Below are 19,355 nucleotides of genomic sequence, written 5' to 3'. Positions count from 1 at the left end.
CAATTCTCAATATGGCCCTAGAGTAAATAAAATTATGTAAATGAGAAACCTTGCACGGATGGATTTTGAACTTTCCTAAACTTTAGGTATTAAATATTGTACCATAATTATTTTTATTTCTACAAGTAATTATATATATTATAGTAAAACACTGAAAGGCTTCGGCCTCTTACCGTGCATTTCTATGAACTGCATTACAGTAATACACTAAAAAACTTTGCCCATTTACCATGCATGCTCTCTCAATTCACTAAGCACTGCATTGTTCAATAAATATATTTTTTTTAATTTCATCTTTTCTGGTAATATTTGAAATGTTCTACGTTGATATTTTCTTCCACTTTCTTGATAATTTGATGTTATTTCAATAAACAGTATTTACCTTTGTTAGCAAAGTATTATTCATTAAAATAAAATAGAGTGTTATTTTATTTTTTTAATTTTATCATTTAATATTATATTTTTTTATTTAGTAGTGACACTTTCATGACATGGATTCCAGATTTGATGGGTTAACCCTATTAATTCAATTTTTTTTTTTAATTTTATAATTTAATATTGATTTGATTGAGAATTAAACTTCAAGATTTATTTTGTTTACTTTTCATTAGGTTATTCTAGTCTTATAACCCGAGAATAGTGCTTAAAGTGTTAACCCAAGTTAACTTGGATTGTTTTTTTATGTTTTTTATTTAATTAATTTTTTTTAATTTTATCATTCAACATTGAATCAATTAAGAATTAATCTTCATAATCTGTTTTTATTTACTTTTTATAATAATATCTTAGTTTCATAATCAAAATCATGAGTTTTTGTATTTTAACCTTGGTTAAATCAAGTCATTTTTTTACTTTTTTTCTAAGAGATTATATCGATTTCATGACCGGGTTATAAGTTCTTTAATATTGAAATTGTTTTTTATTGAATTGTCCCCATCTCATGACCCTTGTTGCATATTTGACATATTAATTCAATTGACTCTTTTCTCTTTATCTAATTTTTTTTAATTTGATCAATTAATATTATATTTAATTAAAAATTACGTTTCATAATTTGTTTTGATTTATTTTTTTGACATTATAAACCAAAAATAGTGATTAACAATTAACGATAGTTAACCTGTATTATTTTTTATTCCTTTTCCTCTCTTTTAAATTTAGATGAACAAGTTAGATGTCTTTCAGGTTGCAATAATGCAAGCTTTAACATATGAGAACACATCTTGTGACTTCCATGTTTCATCATCATTCTTCATGGTCTCATCAACAGGTGATGAAAACTATTGAGCATAAAACTAAAACAAAACCAATCTACTTAGGCTGCCAAATCATTGAAAGAGGATACTGATTATGATTCTCAAGAAAGAACCCTTGTCTGAGGCTCCCAACAATCTGGAATTCGCATATTCTATAATTGATATGTTTCCAATAATTTACAAAATAATAGAGACAAAGTATATAACGGAATAAATTATAAGATGCCCTAAGTAATTTTTGCCTTGATAAAATGCCTAGCTAATAATAACAAGTAACAGCAAAGTTTACACATCTTAATCTACATTACAAGTTCAATATCAAAGAATGCTACATGCACATAGACACAGCAAACCCCATGGAGCAAAAGGAAGAAACACAACAATCTATAAGCAAGCAGCCATGGTGTCATTGATCAATTGCACGTAAAAACCCCACTCTCATATCGGTGACTAACCTCATAAAAGTCGGTCTTACCCTCATGAGCAGGCCGTAGACAAACGCCGGATTGCTAGCGGCGATCACTCGCGGGTTTGGAGGATGTTCGATCCATTTGCAGGTTGCAAATATAGGGCTAGGCAGGACATGGTAGTGATTTAGATCTGTTCGTTATGAGTTATCCAGGTTTAATTGATTTAAACTGGAAACCATTTTATATATATATATAGGGCTAGACAGGACATGGTAGTGGTATGGAGGATTGCTGCATGCATAAAACTTCCTTGCATTTTATTGTTTCCTGTTAGCCTAAATAAACAACACATGAAACCCTAAACCAAGAAGACGTCCTCGGAACAGGTCCCTTCAACCACCAAACCCATAGAGAGTACGGCCTTGCCTCTTCAAAGCATACACAACATCCATAGCTGTCACTGTCTTGCGGCGAGCGTGCTCCGTGTAGGTTACGGCATCACGAATCACATTCTCCAAGAAGATCTTGAGGACACCTCTGGTCTCCTCGTATATAAGACCACTGATACGCTTGACTCCACCACGCCTAGCCAGACGACGGATCGCAGGCTTGGTGATACCCTGGATGTTATCACGAAGAACCTTACGATGCCTCTTGGCTCCACCCTTTCCCAATCCCTTACCTCCCTTTCCTCTCCCTGACATTCTTTTCTTTTCTTTACTCTAGGAGATATTTTGATCCGATTTTATTGTTTGTTCGGGGACGTTTGGAAGGCTGGTTTTATAAAGGGCACGGTTGTATGGTGGCCGTTGGATTAGATAGCGATCCGAGTGAGAGGTTAAGCTTAGCTTACTGGCCGTTGGATTGTGGGTGCTTGAAGTTGATTAGTTGTTAAAGTTTGGGGTTTGGGAGAGCGGGATCTTGGGCTTTTTTTTGGAAGGCGGGATTTTTAAGCGGGATGGTTTTGGGGTACTTGAAATTTTAAATTTTCGAGGGTGAAAATACAATTTCTTTGATATTTTTCGTTAGCAAAAAATGCGAAACGACTTTAGCCCATGAAGGCAATTTAAGGCATTTATTCTTTGATATTACATATGATTAAGGGAATCCTTAAATTGCTCACGGAAAATTGGAAGTGTTGTGAGACGCTACAATAAAAATACCTTATCCCGTTTCAAAAAATAAAACTACTGCTTCTTGCAGCTATAGATCAATCATTCGGTAGTGGTGCTTGTTTACAGGGCTGTGTTACCACGCGTTTAAATTTAAAAAAAAATGATGTAAAAAAATATTTAAATTATAAGAAACTATTTCATATGTAGTATGTAAATTTTAAAAAAAATTTATTTGATTTTATAATTAATTTAAATTTAAAATTAATTGTATGAAAGTTATTATGACACAAGTCAATCGACTTAACAAGTTCTATTGTAATTTAAATGATTGATAAAAAAAATATAAAAAAACTTTAAAAAAGATAAAAATGATTTTTTTAATATTAAAACGGTGACATTAGATCGACATGAGTTTTGTAGTTTAACCCGTTAAATCTGCAAATCTGCAATTTTAATTGTGTGTTTTATTGGGTTTAAGAGCTTTGTTTTTTTAAAAAAATATTTTTTATTTTATTATATTCAATAAAAAAAATGATTATAAAACTGATTATAAAACCAAGTACAAATTAAATATTAAAATATTTATTTGAGATTGTGATAACTCTATAAAAATTAAAATAAAATAAATTTTAAAAATAAATTTAAAATCAAGCAAATATTCGAGAAAAGAATGAAAAGAAAAAAGTAACCTCTTTTACTATTTATATTAACAGTGAAGGAGGTGACACGTTAATCCTTTTAATATATTAAGTAATAAGTAATTCTTTTTTCATAAGGAACCAAGTAAATGGCTTCATCCTTTGGGATCACAAGTTTATATGTCAATTAACGAGGTGCATAATAAAAATACAGGATCTGAGTCGATCTTGGTTCCACAATGAAATAACGGAGGGCGTCTTCATCAAATTTGTTAGCGTTGTAGATATTTAAGCCCATTAAACTTCCCTTATTACAGTATTAGGCCCATTAAACTTAAGAACAGCTTCCCCTTGTAAAATTCCAATAAAAATCCTCATGGTAAAGGCAGTTGAAGCATCTCAATCCTCCTCCATTGGAAACATTTGTATTGACGTAACCCCAAAATTCTTCATTTAAGAACTTCAAATGCTTTCTCTTTTTGATGAATCAACCAAAAATCTTTGCTTGCAAGTTGTGTAGAGCATTCTTCGATATTGCATTCATACAGGCAAACCCAATTTCAAACTATCGTCTGATTGATAGTTTCAACTTTCATGAACGGAAGACATGTCTCCAGCAATTCTTCTGTCCTGAGAGAATTCCAAAGAATTGAGAAGCAAAACGCAGGTCAATAAGACAAAATGAGATTCGAAAACCCAAGAGAAAGCAACAATCATTTCACTGAGATCAACATTGAAGACAGCAAATCGAACATTTCAATTGAATTCCCAGTATGAATGATCAACATGATTCTGGTTCAGCCAATGGCAATGCATCCAAGCCAGAAGCGGCAGCTTTCAGATTCTTACTTCCTCACGCCTAGAATCCTGAAATTCCAGATGAGTATATATGGCATGCCAAAGGCAAAACATGGATAAAGCTCAAAGAGAGAGAGCATGACAACGGAACAAAACCACATGTTATGTCCCTTTTTTTATAGGCAACTAAATCCACCTTTTCTGTCTTTGGATTTCCGGATCAACACTCAAATTCAATTTTACTTTAACCATAAATCGTGTTCGTGGTGTGAATGATTAATCTTGTTACTGATTTCATACAATTTACAATTTCTCAGTGGGCAAAGAGAACCCAGCTTGAGAAATTGAATCAGGAGATTAAAGCTAATCAAGATGGAAAACAGAATATGAAGCAATAAGAGCTTTTCATATAGCACAAGTATCAACAGAGAGATACATGACGTTTTGCAAGTAGAGGAATCAGATATCTACCACTACTCGTAAAGCTGAAGCCTAATGCCTATCAAACCACATACCCAAGAAACACATAAAAACCCTAAATCGACCACTAGCCCAGAAAATCCCCAGATCCCCTTAACCACCAAAGCCATAGAGAGTGCGTCCTTGCCTCTTCAAAGCATACACAACATCCATAGCAGTCACTGTCTTGCGACGAGCGTGCTCAGTGTACGTGACAGCATCACGAATCACGTTCTCCAGGAAGATCTTGAGAACGCCTCTGGTCTCCTCGTAGATAAGACCACTGATACGCTTGACTCCACCACGCCTAGCCAGACGACGAATCGCAGGCTTCGTGATACCCTGGATATTATCACGAAGAACTTTCCTGTGCCTCTTGGCTCCTCCCTTTCCCAATCCCTTACCTCCCTTTCCTCTTCCTGACATCTTTGCTTAACCCTCCTTGATTCCCTCTCAAAAATCTCAAGTTGGCTTTATGATTGCAGCTGCCTGTGATTGGACTTGGAGAGGTTAGTTTTATAGAGAGGGAGGCGGCGTGGTAGCCATTGGATTAAGTGTCGATCCGTGCGATGGGTGTGTTTTATATTGTGAACCGTTGGATTTTAAGTTCTTGGGTGTGATTGGAGGAAACGGGGAGAGGTGGATCGTTGTTTTTAAAGGTGTTCAAAAGCTTTTATTAGTCCCTACCCTATACTATTCATTTCGTATACTTTTATATTTTTTTATTTTTATTTACTCTAATCTCATCCCCATGGTTTCAATTAATAGAATCAGAAACTTATTTATTTTCTTGAAAATAAATTCATACATTAAACTTCGATCTACCCTTTTCCTTTTGTGATATGTGTTATAAATCCATTTTTATTTGACATATGCCATACATGATGGTATATAATTTGATAGGTTAAGAAAATAAGGTCAAAAAAAATTTATGATAACATAAAAATTAAATAAAAATAATTTAAAAATAGAAAATTGACATTGATAAAAATATAAATATAAATATAAAATTATTAATTTAATTTATTTTTAAAATAAATATATTTTTAAAACACATCTACATACAAGTAAAAACACAATAATACTAATAGGATACTCGGGGAAAACTTTGTTATGGCTCTGTTTGGAGTGAGCCCATGCTCCATGAGAGGGCTTGGAGTGGTATCTGTTTTTACATTACAATTCTGGATTTGTATATGTTTTATCCAAACAGGATTAATTATATAGACGAAAATTTATTATTATTACTGACTTCTTCGATTACTTTTGATTACTGAGCTGTGTTAATAAATGAAAACTCATTATATTAAACTATTTATTTTTATTTGAGCTAACATGAATTCTGCTCTAGTTAGCGTTTTGTTTTTTTTAACTAGAATGATATGTTTAGGTTTTGGAGCATGTTTTGGGTTGTGTTGTTCATATATATATATATATATATATATATATATATATATATATATATAATTAATCTAATTATAATATTAATCTAAAATACATAATTATAATTAAAATTCAAAAATAAATTAACTTGAAATTATACTATTCAAATTTTAAACACGATTATCTAAACATGATTTTAAAAATTAAATATTTTTATTTAATAATTATTAAATTGTTGGTTCACCCTATGCTTTGAGTCATGTTATTTTTTTAATTTAAAAAAAATATTTAAATATAACTAATATTTTTTTAATACAAAAATTAAATTGCACTAGAAATATCTAATATTACCCAATCGAAAGGTAATTTTACTGTTACCAAGTTTTATAAATACATAACTAAAAAAAACCATGAAAGATTAAAGTATTTCCAATTCAACTCGTGAAGGTAATTTTGCTTGCATCTTTTGGGCACGATTTCTGGCAGCCCCCAGTTCCCTTGTGTCTTCATTGGAGCTCGACTCCTCTTCCAACCAAAACAACTGTCGCGGATTAATTATCAATTTTTGAAGAGATACGGCGTACTTGACTAAGTCCAGGGCAAGTTCAAGATCATAAGACCGACCCGTAAACCCAACAATTTCCACCACCTTCAGGGATCGATGTTTTTGGCCCCCAATAGACCTCCATGTCATCTCCCCAAACATTTCTTTAGGTCTTGGTCGTAACTGCAGCGATAATCTATGTAATGAGGGAGAAGCTTCTATCAAAGAGCGGGAATAGAGAAGGCCCTCCTCATCAAACACATCTAAAGTCAACTGCATTTGGTTAAGATTGTTTAGTCCAGAGAATTTCTGGATCGGAATGCCCCAATTCATCTGAAATTCCAAAAAGTTAAGGTAATCATCAAAAGTCTTAAACCCTCGGCACAATGAAAGCTTTTCCAGTTGAGAAAGATAACTTGAAAATTCTGATAACATATCTTTTAATAGATGATCACAGTAAGGTCCCCCAACTGATACCTCGGTTAGTCGAGGAACATCCGTAAGAGACATGTTCGTCTTTCTCCCATGATACTTGGAAGAAACAAGATCTTTGGCAGATATCTCAACATTTTCCACAAGATTATAAGCTAAAACCAAGTATTTTAACTTCACAGAAGAACTAGAAACTTTCAGATCACCCAGGCATGATGAACGTTCCACATGTAACCCTTCAAGGAATGGAGAATCAGATAAAAGGTGCTCAATAACTTTTCCAGTCACTTCCACAGATATCAAATGCAGGGCCGTTAGAGAATTAAAGCTGGAAGAGCTGCGTGACTGCAAGGGAAAACTGTAGTCTCCAAACGGCCATTTTGTACAACTTTTCAAATCGAACCGATACCTTTTAACATCTTTTTCCTTTGCAAAGTGGATCCAACTATCAATTTCACGTTTATATTGATCCACATCGAAACAAATCTTGAGTTCATCAACACTCAAACCCTGATATTGTTTCAAGGCTTGGTTCACTGAATTCACAAATTTACGCTGTTCGATTGGAAGAATCAACTCCCTCTCCTCGTAAGACTTGTTCTTTATTTCCAACACGGTACTTGAAGCATCGAAGTCCAATAACCAGGATAAAATGTCCACAAGCATCTCCATCTTCTGGAGACGACACTGGTTCTGGCTGCTTCTCTAAATGTCAGTCGAGACAGAATGGTAACCAGAACATCATCAGGTAGTCGACTGATGTAATCGTCAGTACTGATGCAACAACTGGAATAAAGAGAATCATTGCAGCTTCTCTTGTTAACTTTCTCCCCCCAAATCCACAAAAGTGCCCGGCAATCAACTAATTGTGTTACTTTGCTCACATCCAAATTATAAGACGATCGTGCTGGCACTGCACCCTTCTTCATAATTAAAACAGCAATTTCAAACTATTTAGATAGTTGTCTAGTAGTAAGAACTTAGCTCAAAGAAATTTATTTTTTTTATGATCTCAAGTTCGAATTTTATGATTATTTATATGATAGCCACTGGAGACTTGAATGGTCGTTAACTTCAGGAACCGTATGATAGCCACTGAAGGCTTGAATGGTCGTTAATTTCAGGAACCGTGAGATCAGTCGAGGTATGCGCAAGCTGAACACCCACATTAGGCTAAAAAAAAAAAAGTGCAATTTGGTTTTCCCTTTTGCTCCATAAGCTTGATTCAGTTACAGCCCGCACCATTTTTCCTCTCTTTCTAACCTAAAATGACAACAGACTATTGAAAAAGCAAAAGGGCAGTTTATAAAGTCTGTAAGAAGACAATGAAGCACAGTAAGGCTGACCCTAAAAAAAATATACAGATTGACTAATGCTTTCCCTTTATCATGTGACTATACATAAAAACAACACGTACAGCTAATTCTCTCCATCAGCCATGGACAAAATTCTAACATGCCCCGCTCCTTTAAGGGTTCAAAGCCCTCCTACATTTACTAAAATAATTCAAGAAAAGGGAAACATTTCTTAACAAATTAATACTGCATTGAAGTCTACATAAAAAGAAAAAAAAATCCAAGCAATTTAGGCCAATTTCTGAAAAAAAACAAAACAAAACAAAATAATGGAATTATTAATGGAACTGTATGGATTACCTCACTGTATTGTTTGTTAAGAACATGTAGTGGTTTATTTCTTCGGACTTCAGAGTACGCAGAAAAAGATCGATCAGAGAGGGCCAGAGGTGAGACGAGGAGAAGGATGCTTAAGCAGAGAACGACGTGATGTTTTTAGTGTAGTACGGTGTCATATAACAAGACAGTTTTGTCCTGTTATTTTCCCTTCCTTAAGGTGCTGGGGAACAGGATACTACCGATGCAACAGTAGTAATTATTTATTAAAAGTTTTTTAATTTAAAAATATATTAAAATAATATTATTTTTATATTTTAAAATTTATTTTTAATATTAATATATTAAAACAATTTAATAATATCTAAAAATTTTAATTTAAAAAATCAAAATTTTGAAAATTTCAATATAAATTAAACAAACACCTCTTAATTAGCTCACTAGTATATTGGCCCGCGATCTGCAGCAAATCAATATTATTTAAAAAAAATATAAAAAAAAATATTAAGAATATCTGGTAATCATGCCAGACCTAAGTGAATTGGGTTTGACAACCAGATAATTTTGATATTGCTTATTTGTCAAACTCAAGTAAACGTTCGTTAAGCACAACTTTTTGAATTTAAAAATAATAACACAATATCAAAATACTAAAATATCCCTCATAATTATAGAAAATTACATAAAAATAGTGTGAAAATACAAAAACACACCATATACAAAGGTTTTTTTTTTTTTATCTTTTTCAATGCTAAAGATGTGTTTTAACTATTTAACAATTTGTAAAAGCTCAAAAAACCTCCCTGCTCCATGTCTTAATTTTGTTAACTTTAGAGGTAGAATAATATTTTTACTATGCAAATAATTATATAAAAAATATCATATCCCCGCTGAAATGTTTAATAACAAATATGCCTATGAAAAGTGCTGAAATACTCTCATAACCAGGGCTTCAATTTTTTCAACCAAAGTACAAAATGATAATTGAACTGGATTCTTTTTTATAATTGATTTTTAAAAAAAAATTATCATTTAATATTTGATTAGTTGAAAATTAAACTTTAAATTTTTTTTCCAGATAGAGTGTTTATTGTCTAATAACCTTTGACATAAGTTTAAAAAGTTAATGCAAGTTAATATCTATTTTTTTTACTTATTCTCTTTTCTGATTTTATTATTCAATATTATTTTTTTAAAATGGATTTTATGACTTTCTTTATTTTTTTTTTGGTTGTCATAATCTCATGACATGAGTTGCATGTTTAATAGATTAATCTGGACCAACTCGATTTTTATTACTCAAGTTACAAGTTTGTTATATTAACTTGCGTAAACTTTGGATAGTATTTAATTGGTTGAGAATTAAGTTATGTTGTTTTTTTCCTTTAAAATAAAGTTTTATTCCTAGGCTATCGTAATTACTTTTGTTTTTTTATTTAGTTTATTTACTGTTATTGTTTATTTTTTTCATCTAATTAAGATAAAATTAACTAATTTAACCTATACAAATCTATGATTTGAATCATAAATTTTTCTTAATTCTTTATACAATTATGACATATGAATATTATTTTTTACACAAAAAAAAAATTAACTCCGCAGTGCAATGCAGGTGTATTATGGTTAAAATCTAAGCAAGGTGGTTCATAAGAAAATATTAAATTATTGTTCATATTTAACATGGTACAAAGTTAAATATTTTAGCATTATATATAAATATAACTAAGTAAAAAAGTCATTTAGTTTTGGTGTATAAAATTTATATTGATGATGTCTTTTTCATCAGGATAAAAAATACAATTATATACATAATATAAATTGCAATCACAATATATATTAAAGGTATAATCCCTAAAGAATAAAAATATATTCCACATAAAATCTATTAAATATTTTTGTTCATGTAAAATATCAAAATAAAGTTTTCCGTATAAAAAAATCTTCAAATGGGTCGAGGAGTAAATTTTTTAAATGGTTTTTGGATGAAAAATTATTTTACAAAAGGGTTTTGGCAATTATCTCAAGAAAAAAATAAAATAAAATCCCACCTAATCAAATAACAAGACTTTCGTGGATTAAATTTGTTTTTTGCAAGCAGAGACAATATTTCTCTTCAAGATATCAGTAATATCTTTAAAGAGTCGATTTTTTTTTAAAAAAATAAATTATTTTATAAGAGTGAATTTTTAGACTGGAAATTAGAAAACCAGTCAACGAATGAAATGTCGGTGATGTCCCTGGACTCCTCTCATAGTATCCCTTCCACTCGGAGGATCCAAGCAATTAAGCTGCTTCGCCTTCAAATCCTTCAATCCGCAGGTCCCTCCTCCATTTGCAAATGGCCAATCCTTCCGCTCCTGTTTCAGGCGAAAAAGGACCCATCACTCACGTCATCTTCGACATGGATGGTCTTTTACTCGGTAATTTTATCTGACATGTAGACTTCATTTGCTGAAACTCCATTTATTTTATTTTATTTTATATTTTCCTACTGCATATAGATAAATAGATAGATAGATCTTGGAGTCTGTTTTTTCAATTCTTAGTTGAATCAACGTGAATATTTATGAGACAAAAAATTTCTCTGAAATCCCATGTCGCAGTAGCAAGTTTGATCCTTCCTCGTGAAGAGGATAACTTTGGTCCTTTCAAGTGTTAATGGTTTGCTGCCGGTTCTCTCACTTCTGCTAGAGAAAGGTGGCTTATAGTGTCTAAAATGGCAGTGTTATTTTAAAATGTTTGTGGGATTGAGAATGCTGTATAACTGCATCGATTCCATTGGAAATAAAATAAGCCTATATATTTCATGGGTTTTATTTCAACTTCACTACGCTGCAGATACGGAGAAATTCTATACTGAAGTTCAAGAAATCATACTTGCTAGATACAATAAAGCTTTTGATTGGTCTCTCAAGGCAAAAATGATGGGGAAGAAGGCTATAGAATCAGCTCGGATCTTTGTTGAGGAGACTGGGATTAGTGACTCTCTTTCAGCTGAAGACTTTCTTGTGGAAAGGGAGGCCATGCTGCAAAACCTATTTCCAACAAGTGACCTGATGCCAGGTTTTCTTTATTGCAAAAATTATTTTGCATGACCTAGACTGGATTCTTTCCCTGTTTAATTTTGTTAGTATATTGATGATTTTTCATTAGCTATCCTGAATAAGAAAAACCATAAAAGGACCCCAAAGGCTAGGATCAGTGCATTTCTTTCCTTTTATTTTCTAAGAATTGCATTCTATGCAAGTCTTTTCTTTTTAGCCTTATGTTATAGGAAATGAAAAAAAGAAGCTGTTATTATCTCTCTAACTGGAACCGGTTTTTGGTGATGTGAATTAAAGACATGTTTTCTGTCTGGTTTCCACACAGAAAAGGATGCTTTCATTGGCACTCCTAACATTCACTTCTTCAGGAAAATGTTTCTGTTCTAAGCCTCCAATAACCTGTAATGCATTAAAATAGGACCAGGAACCAAGTGTTCTACTTGTAAATCTTCAACACAATCTTGTCATCAGCTAAACCTAAACCATTTAACCAGACAATAAACCATCTATGAAGTCTGGATTGTAGCCCTCCAGTTGATTTATTCTGTTATCTGAAAGTAATCAGGATATAGTTCTTTCAATTGCTCCTCCCCATGCCACTCATCCTCAAACTAATCAGGAAACCTATCCTGTTTCTTTTAATCAGCATGCACTTTCCTGTTGTATTCTTTTTCAAATGAGAATTTGCATCCCCTGGATGAGAAAAAATATAGCAGAAAGGTCAAGACATGAATACGTGAGGCCTGAGTCTACCTTTGCATTGCATAATTACTTTCGAACCATTAAGATTTAAAGTATCAACACAAATCCTCTTTGACCAAACTCATCATTCACTTGGTAATTGAAAGTGCATGAATGTTGGGGATAGTTGGATCAAGTTCCATGGAGATGGTTTAACTGAACTTTCTGCCTCAAAACGGGATGACATAAATATTTGAGGAGCTTTTTAAAGCTCATCCCAATGTTTTCTCTGTCTCGGTGAAAGAGAGTGAGAAAGGACTATACTTGAATGCAAGGTGTTACGCTTCTTATTTTGCATAGGAATCTCTTTGAGGAAGGCTTTTTGTCCCTTGGAACACTCCATTTGAGAAAGTGAGAAAAGAGGAGAATTTCGTTCGTTGGCTCCTCTCTTGTCATGTGGAAACTATAAGGGAACATGTAAAACAACTCATAAAAGGCCAAAGTAGTGTTTTCTCCCTCAAAATTTTATTTTTAATCATCCTGTGAGGTTTTCAATGTTGTTTGACCACGTTTGGACTTGGGATACTCTTATAAATTAATGTAAAATGGGACTTTAGAAGTTTTAGTGCATAATCTCTTGCTTTCTTGTAATGTAAGATCAATTGCGAGAAGAATTTTCCCATGAATCCTTTTTTATTGTAGGGGCAAGCCGTTTGATCAAACATCTCCATGCAAAAGGAATACCGATTGCCGTGGCAACTGGGTATGGTTTATTTATTCATTTCCCATAGATTTTTTTTTTAGTTTTTTTGTGAATGATATGCCTTAAATTTGAGAAGTAATTAACAGGATGTATTTTTCAGCTCTCACAAGCGCCATTTTGGTTTGAAAACACAAAGACACGGTGAGCTTTTCTCATTGATGCATCATATTGTTCTTGGAGATGATCCAGAAGTTAAACAAGGCAAACCATCACCAGATGTATTTCTAGCTGCAGCCAGGAGATTCGAGGTATTCTTGTAGATGGTTTTTCTTTTATAGTTACTGATGAACTGTAAAATATGATGGGATAGGAGTTTTTGGTTGATTCATTTCATCTTTCACTGTTGAGTTAGCTTTTTTTTACTTTGACATCAACAGTGCACTTCAGCATATTATTATTTGTAAATTGATAGGGTGGCCCAGTAGATCCAATGAAGATTCTTGTTTTTGAAGATGCACCTGCAGGTGTTCTTGCAGCCAAGACTGCTGGGATGTAAGTGCATTGCTTGTATATCTCTTTCAACATTTGTCGGATATTTCTAGTTTTTGTTGCCGTTCATATTACTTGCTTGACTTGCAGCCAAGACTGCTGTCCATATGTGGGGAATTCGAACATACTTGCCCACTTCCATGTTAGGAACCAAAGCTTGTCTTGTCCAGTTATCCTCTTTGTTCCAAATATTCACCTGGGTCCTCTCCTCAATCAGAATTCTTGAAGCATGCTTGCTCTTTTTTAGAATTCTTGATGTATATAATCTGTGGATTTCATCTTGCTTGCTCATACTGATTAGAGCTGCAAAAATCCATTTGGTGGCTCTCTTTTGGGGTTTGGGGGTTGAGGTTATATTTCACTCAAAGTCCAAGCAGGAAAATGCCATATCAAGAAGCATGCGGCTCTTGAAATTGCCATGGGGTTTTTAGATATGACTTCAAATCTAGAGAGAATTTTGGAGATTTAATAGTTTCAGGGTTTCCTTTCAACAAGTTTCTAGTGGATGCAATTTGATAATTTTATATAGGAGATTGAGTTACCCTTATTTTTAGGTATATTATATCAAACATCCATCAGTGTGATTACCCCAGCAATCTGCTTTGTTTCTCAAGACACATTTTCTACTCCTATATGATAATTGTCTCATTATATCAACTCTATACATTACAATTTAAGGAATGGAGTGTGTACTTTATCAACTCGAAATTTAGGCCAGCTAGGTGATCCTAGTACATCTGAGAAACAAGAGGAGTGGCTCATGCTTTCCAATGTCCTTATCTTTTAGGGTTTTTTGCCCCACATTTCCATTCAGGGACACCCCTATTCATGTATATTCTTCCTATTCACGAACACATGTTGGCCACTTGGTGAGTCATGAGGTCCTCTCTATTAACTAAGGTTATTCAATCCGACCTGTACTGCCAGGTCAACCCAGAGCTTGTTCTGAGTTGGGTTTCCTTTCAAACTGTTTGGACATTGACCCAGTCAAACCCAAGTGACCTAGCAGGTTAACCCATGACTCGGGTGAGACCTGACCAAGTCAACTCCAATGATTGATTTTTTTTCTCTTTCTTAAATGACATCAATTTAGTTAAAAATAACCACACGATTGACCTACGGGTTAACCCGATGACTTATGGATTGACCTGGTGGCCCAATGACTATGTTATTAACTCCGTTGTCAAGGCTTTCAAGTTATAATTCACAGGCTTGTATCTTCATAATGAACTGATCAATATGGTTGGAAAAGGGGAGGAAGCAAAGAAAGAATAGCTCCCATCATGTGTCTTTTGCTGGTTATAACGTTTCCTGCAGGAAGATTTGCCTTCTTTTCTTTTGGAAAATGCATTTGATTGAATGACATTATCTTAGCATCATAGGTCCCTGATAGTTGGGAAAGGCATTTGACATGATGCAATTTAGGAATTTTTGACATTTGAAATTGTTGCATGGCTGATAATATATTTTGTTGCACATACCATGCAGGTCTGCGGTAATGGTTCCAGATCCGAGGCTGGATAGCTCTCATCATGAAACTGCAGATCAAGTTTTAAGTTCCCTGTTGGATTTCAACCCAAGTTACTGGGGCTTGCCTCCTTTCGAGGGTGTGGAAAGCTGAATGTGCAAATTTATTGGCGTCATGGTTAGTGTACCATGAAAGAGAAGCTACCTTTTAAAACTCCTCGATCTTTTTGTCTAATGAAAGGACATCTATTCTTCGGGCAAACATTTAACATATTCTCATTGAGGATTAGCCATATACTATATATCTTGAAAGTAATATTCAACTTTCATTATATTGCTATTGTTGCAAGGACAGAAATCTACTTGACTATTAGAGGCCCATGTAACAAATGATTCAGATTGAATTTGCAGCATAATGGTTAGGGTTTCATTGAAATGCAAATTGCCGTTGTTTTCTTTCTTTTTCCTGAGCCAAACATATGTTGACAAGAAAGAAAATGATGAAAAATTGTGGATATTCTGCCAGTGCCAATGTGAAGGAAAATGTCAGCTGCGACTTGTTGATACGGAAGATGATAAACAATTGAAATGGCCATGCATCAGGGTGATGAGATTTGCATCATTTTGCCTCTCCTATTTCTTTCCCGGCATTTGATTTAGGCAAAGTGCAATATTTTCTATATTTCGCATAATATCTCAGTTCGGTACTGTTTCAATTTCACATCGAAATTTGTAATGGTTGCCATATATCTCTGCAATTCATATTCAATCTAGAGATTGGACCTGCCATAGCAGCCATATCGCCTCTATTAAGCTATTCATTTTGACCATCACTTTGTTTTAGCCAATCAAAATATCAACATCTTTTCATAGATTGCCATTTGAAGCATTACTCCTGTCATGTCAGGATATAGATCAAATCACTTAAGAATGTACCTAAGCCTGTTCCAAACGTTCATTCAGAGGCGTTGCAGGGATCCCACTCTGCTGAAAAGGTCAAGCTTTTACTTGAAAAGGCGCCTGGACAACTGCTAATGTGTTGGACCTTCTTAGCATGATTGTGAACAGTCAAATTGGTATTGCTGAAATGATGGTAAAAGGAATTAATTATGGCTTTTCAGTTCATGAAGAAGACGAAGCAAATCATCTTTTGATGGTCGGAAGGGACATCCAACCAATAGTGTTTTGGAGGATGAAAAACTTATGAGCATGGTGGTTTTTCTGATTGACACGCTATAACAAACCCATCAATAAGCAGAGATTCCTCCTATTTCTTCCATCATCCTTGCCTGCAGGAACAATAAAAAAAACCCATCAATTTGGAAATTCGAATTTTCTTTGAAAAAAAAAAAAAGGAAGAACGGAGAGACAAAGTAACGTCATTTGGCAGTAGAAATAAAAGACCTAGCTCCAAAGAATGACCCCAGCTGCAAGATTCCATCCTCTTTCCCCTGTCATCCATGCTTGTAAGAACACCGAAAATTTAGCTTCAGTAACCATTTTTTTAAAAGAAGAAAGATGCATAACCAAATCAACGATGTTTGCTAGCACAATTAAACCAATCACCTCAAAAATTAACAAATTCCTACTAAAATCGAACCAAAAAATGAAATTAAACCTGGATTCACTGATTTTTTGTGAGAAAAAGGGGGAGAAGAAGTTTGGGATGGCTAAGGTCAGTTGCTGGTGGTGGACATCATCGGCAAGGGAGAGTCTGTTTTGTCAGTTTGGAGAGGGAAAATGTCAGCTCAATACCCAAGCTATAGGAGAGGGAGACAGCAAAAGACCATGTTGAGGCAAATGGACAGGACACAAAATCAAAACAAAAAAAATATAATTTTTTTAAAAAATATTTTAAAACGTAAAAACAAACAATCCTTAAAAATATAATCAAACACTACCTCGTATCCACACAAGTCGAACCAGAGCAACCATACATTTATGGAGGCCTGCCCTCTCTGGGCTAAAACCAAGAAGACAACACTGTTATTAGCAGTTGAATCTGCCGAAAACTGAACAAAATTGAATTGAAAATGGTTCTGGGAGTCATACAAAGCCCACCTCCTCAGATCGTGACCTCCAAGCCCGCCAATCATTACAACCTTCTTCTGCAGCATTTGAATGAATGCAAGGACATGTCACAGCTCAAGCAAATCCACGCTCTCTCTCTACGTTCCACCTTGCCAAACCACTCAACCACTCTCTTTCTCTACAGTCGAATTCTCCATTTCTCTTCCCTCCATGATCTTAACTACGCTTATCGAGTGTTCGATCAAGTTGACAACCCTAATTCATTTATGTGGAACATTCTTATCAGAGCCTGTGCACAAAGCCAAAGCGTTCATCTTAAACGAGAAGCTATTTTGCTGTATAACACTATGCTACAGCGATCATCACCCTTCCCCGATAACCACACCTTCCCCTTCGTTTTAAAGGCTTGCGCATATTTGTTTGCTTTGTTTGAAGGGAAACAAGCACACGCCCACTTGTTAAAACTTGGGTTTCAATCTGATGTTTATATAAATAACAGCCTCATTCATTTCTATGCTTCCTGCGGTAGTTTGGAGTCCGCAAAGAATGTGTTTGATAAAATGCCGCAGAGAAGTTTGGTTTCATGGAATGCTATGATTGACGCGTTTGTTCTGTTTGGTGAGTTTGAAACTGCTTTGCAATTGTTTGTTCAGTTTCAGCAGCAGTTCTTTGAGCCAGACGGGTATACAATTCAGAGTGTTATAAATGCTTGTGCTGGCCTGTGTGCTTTGTCTCTGGGGATGTGGGCTCATGCTTTTTTGTTGAGAAACTGTGGTGTTTCTGTAGCTAGAGATCATGTTTTGGTTAACAATTCTTTGTTGGATATGTATTGCAAATGTGGGTCGTTGGATATTGCTACGCAGATCTTTGAGGGGATGCAAAAGCACGATGTAACTTCATGGAATTCAATGATTTTAGGATTTGCCATGCATGGAAAAGGTGAGTTAGCATTGGAGTGTTTTGAACGCATGATTAGGATATCGAGATTTGTTCCGAATTCTATCACTTTTGTTGGGGTTTTGAGCGCGTGTAACCACAGGTATATGGTTAATGAGGGCCGCAAGTATTTTGACATGATGGTTAACGAATACAAGATAGAACCTCAATTAGAACACTACGGATGCCTAGTCGATATCCTGGCCCGTGCTGGTTTGATTGATGAAGCTTTGGAATTGGTTTCAAGCATGCCCATGAAACCAGATGTTGTTATATGGAGGAGTCTCCTTGATTCCTGTTGCAAGAGAAATGCAAGCGTTGAGCTAAGTGAAAATATAGCTAGGCAGATCCTTGAGTCAGAACAAGGTGATTCTAGTGGAGTTTATGTGCTCTTATCCAGAGTCTATGCATCGGCTAGCAGGTGGAATGATGTTGGCTTGGTTAGAAAATTGATGACTAACAATGGCATATTAAAAGAGCCTGGCTGTAGTTTGATTGAGGTAGATGGTGTTACCCACGAATTTTTTGCTGGGGACACCTCTCATCCACAAACTAAAGAAATATATCAGGTTTTGAATGTTGTTGAAGAAAGGTTAGATTCAACAGGGTATAAACCTGACTATTCGCAAGCACCTATGGTTGATGAGCTGAACACTAGCAAGCGAGACAGTCTTAGGCTGCACAGCGAGAGACTTGCCATTGCTTTGGGGCTTTTAAACTTGAAACCAGGAATGCCAATACGTATTTTCAAGAACCTTCGGGTCTGTGATGACTGCCACAAGGTCACTGGATTAATTTCTGAAATCTTCAATGTGGAGATTATTGTGAGAGATCGCGTTCGATTCCATCACTTTAAAGACGGTTCCTGTTCATGCATGGATTATTGGTGATGGTATTTAGAGCCATTGCTCTGCTCATGCAAGGTCCATCTTAATTAGAGCATTCAGAAAGTGGCTGTGTGATATACTTTTACACATTATCTCAGTTTTTGTACATTAATTTAAAGGTCTGTTATGCCAACAAGAGTGACTCTCATTCAGCTGGGGACCTGTAGAAAGGGATTGAATGCCGCAGAAAATGTTTCCAACAAGTGACCCGATGCCAGATATTATTCATTGCACTAATTTTATGCAAAGATAAATAAACACATGAGCTGTAAAGAAAACAATGAACTGAAATTGCTCAGAAGCTTGAAAGAAACTTGTATTTAAATTGTGTATTGAGGCATGTCAAAGAACTACAATGAATACTCTTGAACCTAGTTCTTCTCCTACAAAA

The 19,355-nt window shown here is 34.6% G+C and overlaps 4 protein-coding genes across 4 annotated transcripts; 2 read left to right on the top strand and 2 right to left on the bottom strand.

Moving 5' to 3' along the window:
• Window positions 1–1,962: 1,962 nt before the first annotated feature.
• LOC133674709 (uncharacterized) lies at window positions 1,963–5,243 on the bottom strand. Its single transcript, XM_062095919.1, has 3 exons — window positions 4,796–5,243; window positions 4,654–4,709; window positions 1,963–2,388 (listed from the first exon to the last, which is right to left on the bottom strand). The coding sequence occupies exons 1-3, from the start codon at window positions 5,100–5,102 to the stop codon at window positions 2,059–2,061; spliced, it is 693 nt and encodes a 230-aa protein (XP_061951903.1). The 5' UTR covers window positions 5,103–5,243; the 3' UTR covers window positions 1,963–2,058.
• Window positions 5,244–6,477: 1,234 nt separating this feature from the next.
• LOC133674708 (uncharacterized) lies at window positions 6,478–7,707 on the bottom strand. Its single transcript, XM_062095916.1, has one exon. The coding sequence runs from the start codon at window positions 7,705–7,707 to the stop codon at window positions 6,478–6,480; it is 1,230 nt and encodes a 409-aa protein (XP_061951900.1).
• Window positions 7,708–10,891: 3,184 nt separating this feature from the next.
• Window positions 10,892–15,552, top strand: LOC133674785 ((DL)-glycerol-3-phosphatase 2-like). The gene is made up of 6 exons (XM_062096019.1): window positions 10,892–11,086; window positions 11,505–11,729; window positions 13,094–13,154; window positions 13,255–13,402; window positions 13,567–13,646; window positions 15,132–15,552. The coding sequence occupies exons 1-6, from the start codon at window positions 11,005–11,007 to the stop codon at window positions 15,262–15,264; spliced, it is 729 nt and encodes a 242-aa protein (XP_061952003.1). The 5' UTR covers window positions 10,892–11,004; the 3' UTR covers window positions 15,265–15,552.
• A 1,437-nt stretch (window positions 15,553–16,989) lies between these two features.
• On the top strand, window positions 16,990–19,167 carry LOC133674784 (pentatricopeptide repeat-containing protein At1g59720, chloroplastic/mitochondrial). Its single transcript, XM_062096018.1, has one exon. It carries the CDS (start codon window positions 17,144–17,146, stop codon window positions 18,965–18,967), a length of 1,824 nt encoding a protein of 607 aa, XP_061952002.1. The 5' UTR covers window positions 16,990–17,143; the 3' UTR covers window positions 18,968–19,167.
• The last annotated feature ends 188 nt before the right edge of the window (window positions 19,168–19,355 follow it).

This window comes from Populus nigra, chromosome 15 (genome assembly GCF_951802175.1).
Source record: "Populus nigra chromosome 15, ddPopNigr1.1, whole genome shotgun sequence".
Lineage (NCBI taxonomy): Eukaryota > Viridiplantae > Streptophyta > Magnoliopsida > Malpighiales > Salicaceae > Populus > Populus nigra.
Note: the sequence above shows the minus strand (reverse complement) of the source record. Positions and strands in the feature narration are given on the sequence as shown.

Excerpts from the sequence above, each read along its gene's own strand:
- LOC133674709 (XM_062095919.1), bottom strand. The coding sequence starts at position 5,102 with ATGTCAGGAAGAGGAAAGGGAGGTAAGGGATTGGGAAAGGGAGGAGCC. Across the intron at positions 4,710-4,795 it reads CACTCTCTATGGCTTTGGTG|GCTTCAGCTTTACGAGTAGT; the intron begins GTTAAGGGGATC and ends GATAGGCATTAG. Across the intron at positions 2,389-4,653 it reads CTCTACTTGCAAAACGTCAT|AGTAAAGAAAAGAAAAGAAT; the intron begins GTATCTCTCTGT and ends AATATCTCCTAG.
- LOC133674708 (XM_062095916.1), bottom strand. The coding sequence starts at position 7,707 with ATGGAGATGCTTGTGGACATTTTATCCTGGTTATTGGACTTCGATGCT.
- LOC133674785 (XM_062096019.1), top strand. The coding sequence starts at position 11,005 with ATGGCCAATCCTTCCGCTCCTGTTTCAGGCGAAAAAGGACCCATCACT. Across the intron at positions 13,403-13,566 it reads CTGCAGCCAGGAGATTCGAG|GGTGGCCCAGTAGATCCAAT; the intron begins GTATTCTTGTAG and ends GTAAATTGATAG. Across the intron at positions 13,647-15,131 it reads GCAGCCAAGACTGCTGGGAT|GTCTGCGGTAATGGTTCCAG; the intron begins GTAAGTGCATTG and ends CATACCATGCAG.
- LOC133674784 (XM_062096018.1), top strand. The coding sequence starts at position 17,144 with ATGGTTCTGGGAGTCATACAAAGCCCACCTCCTCAGATCGTGACCTCC.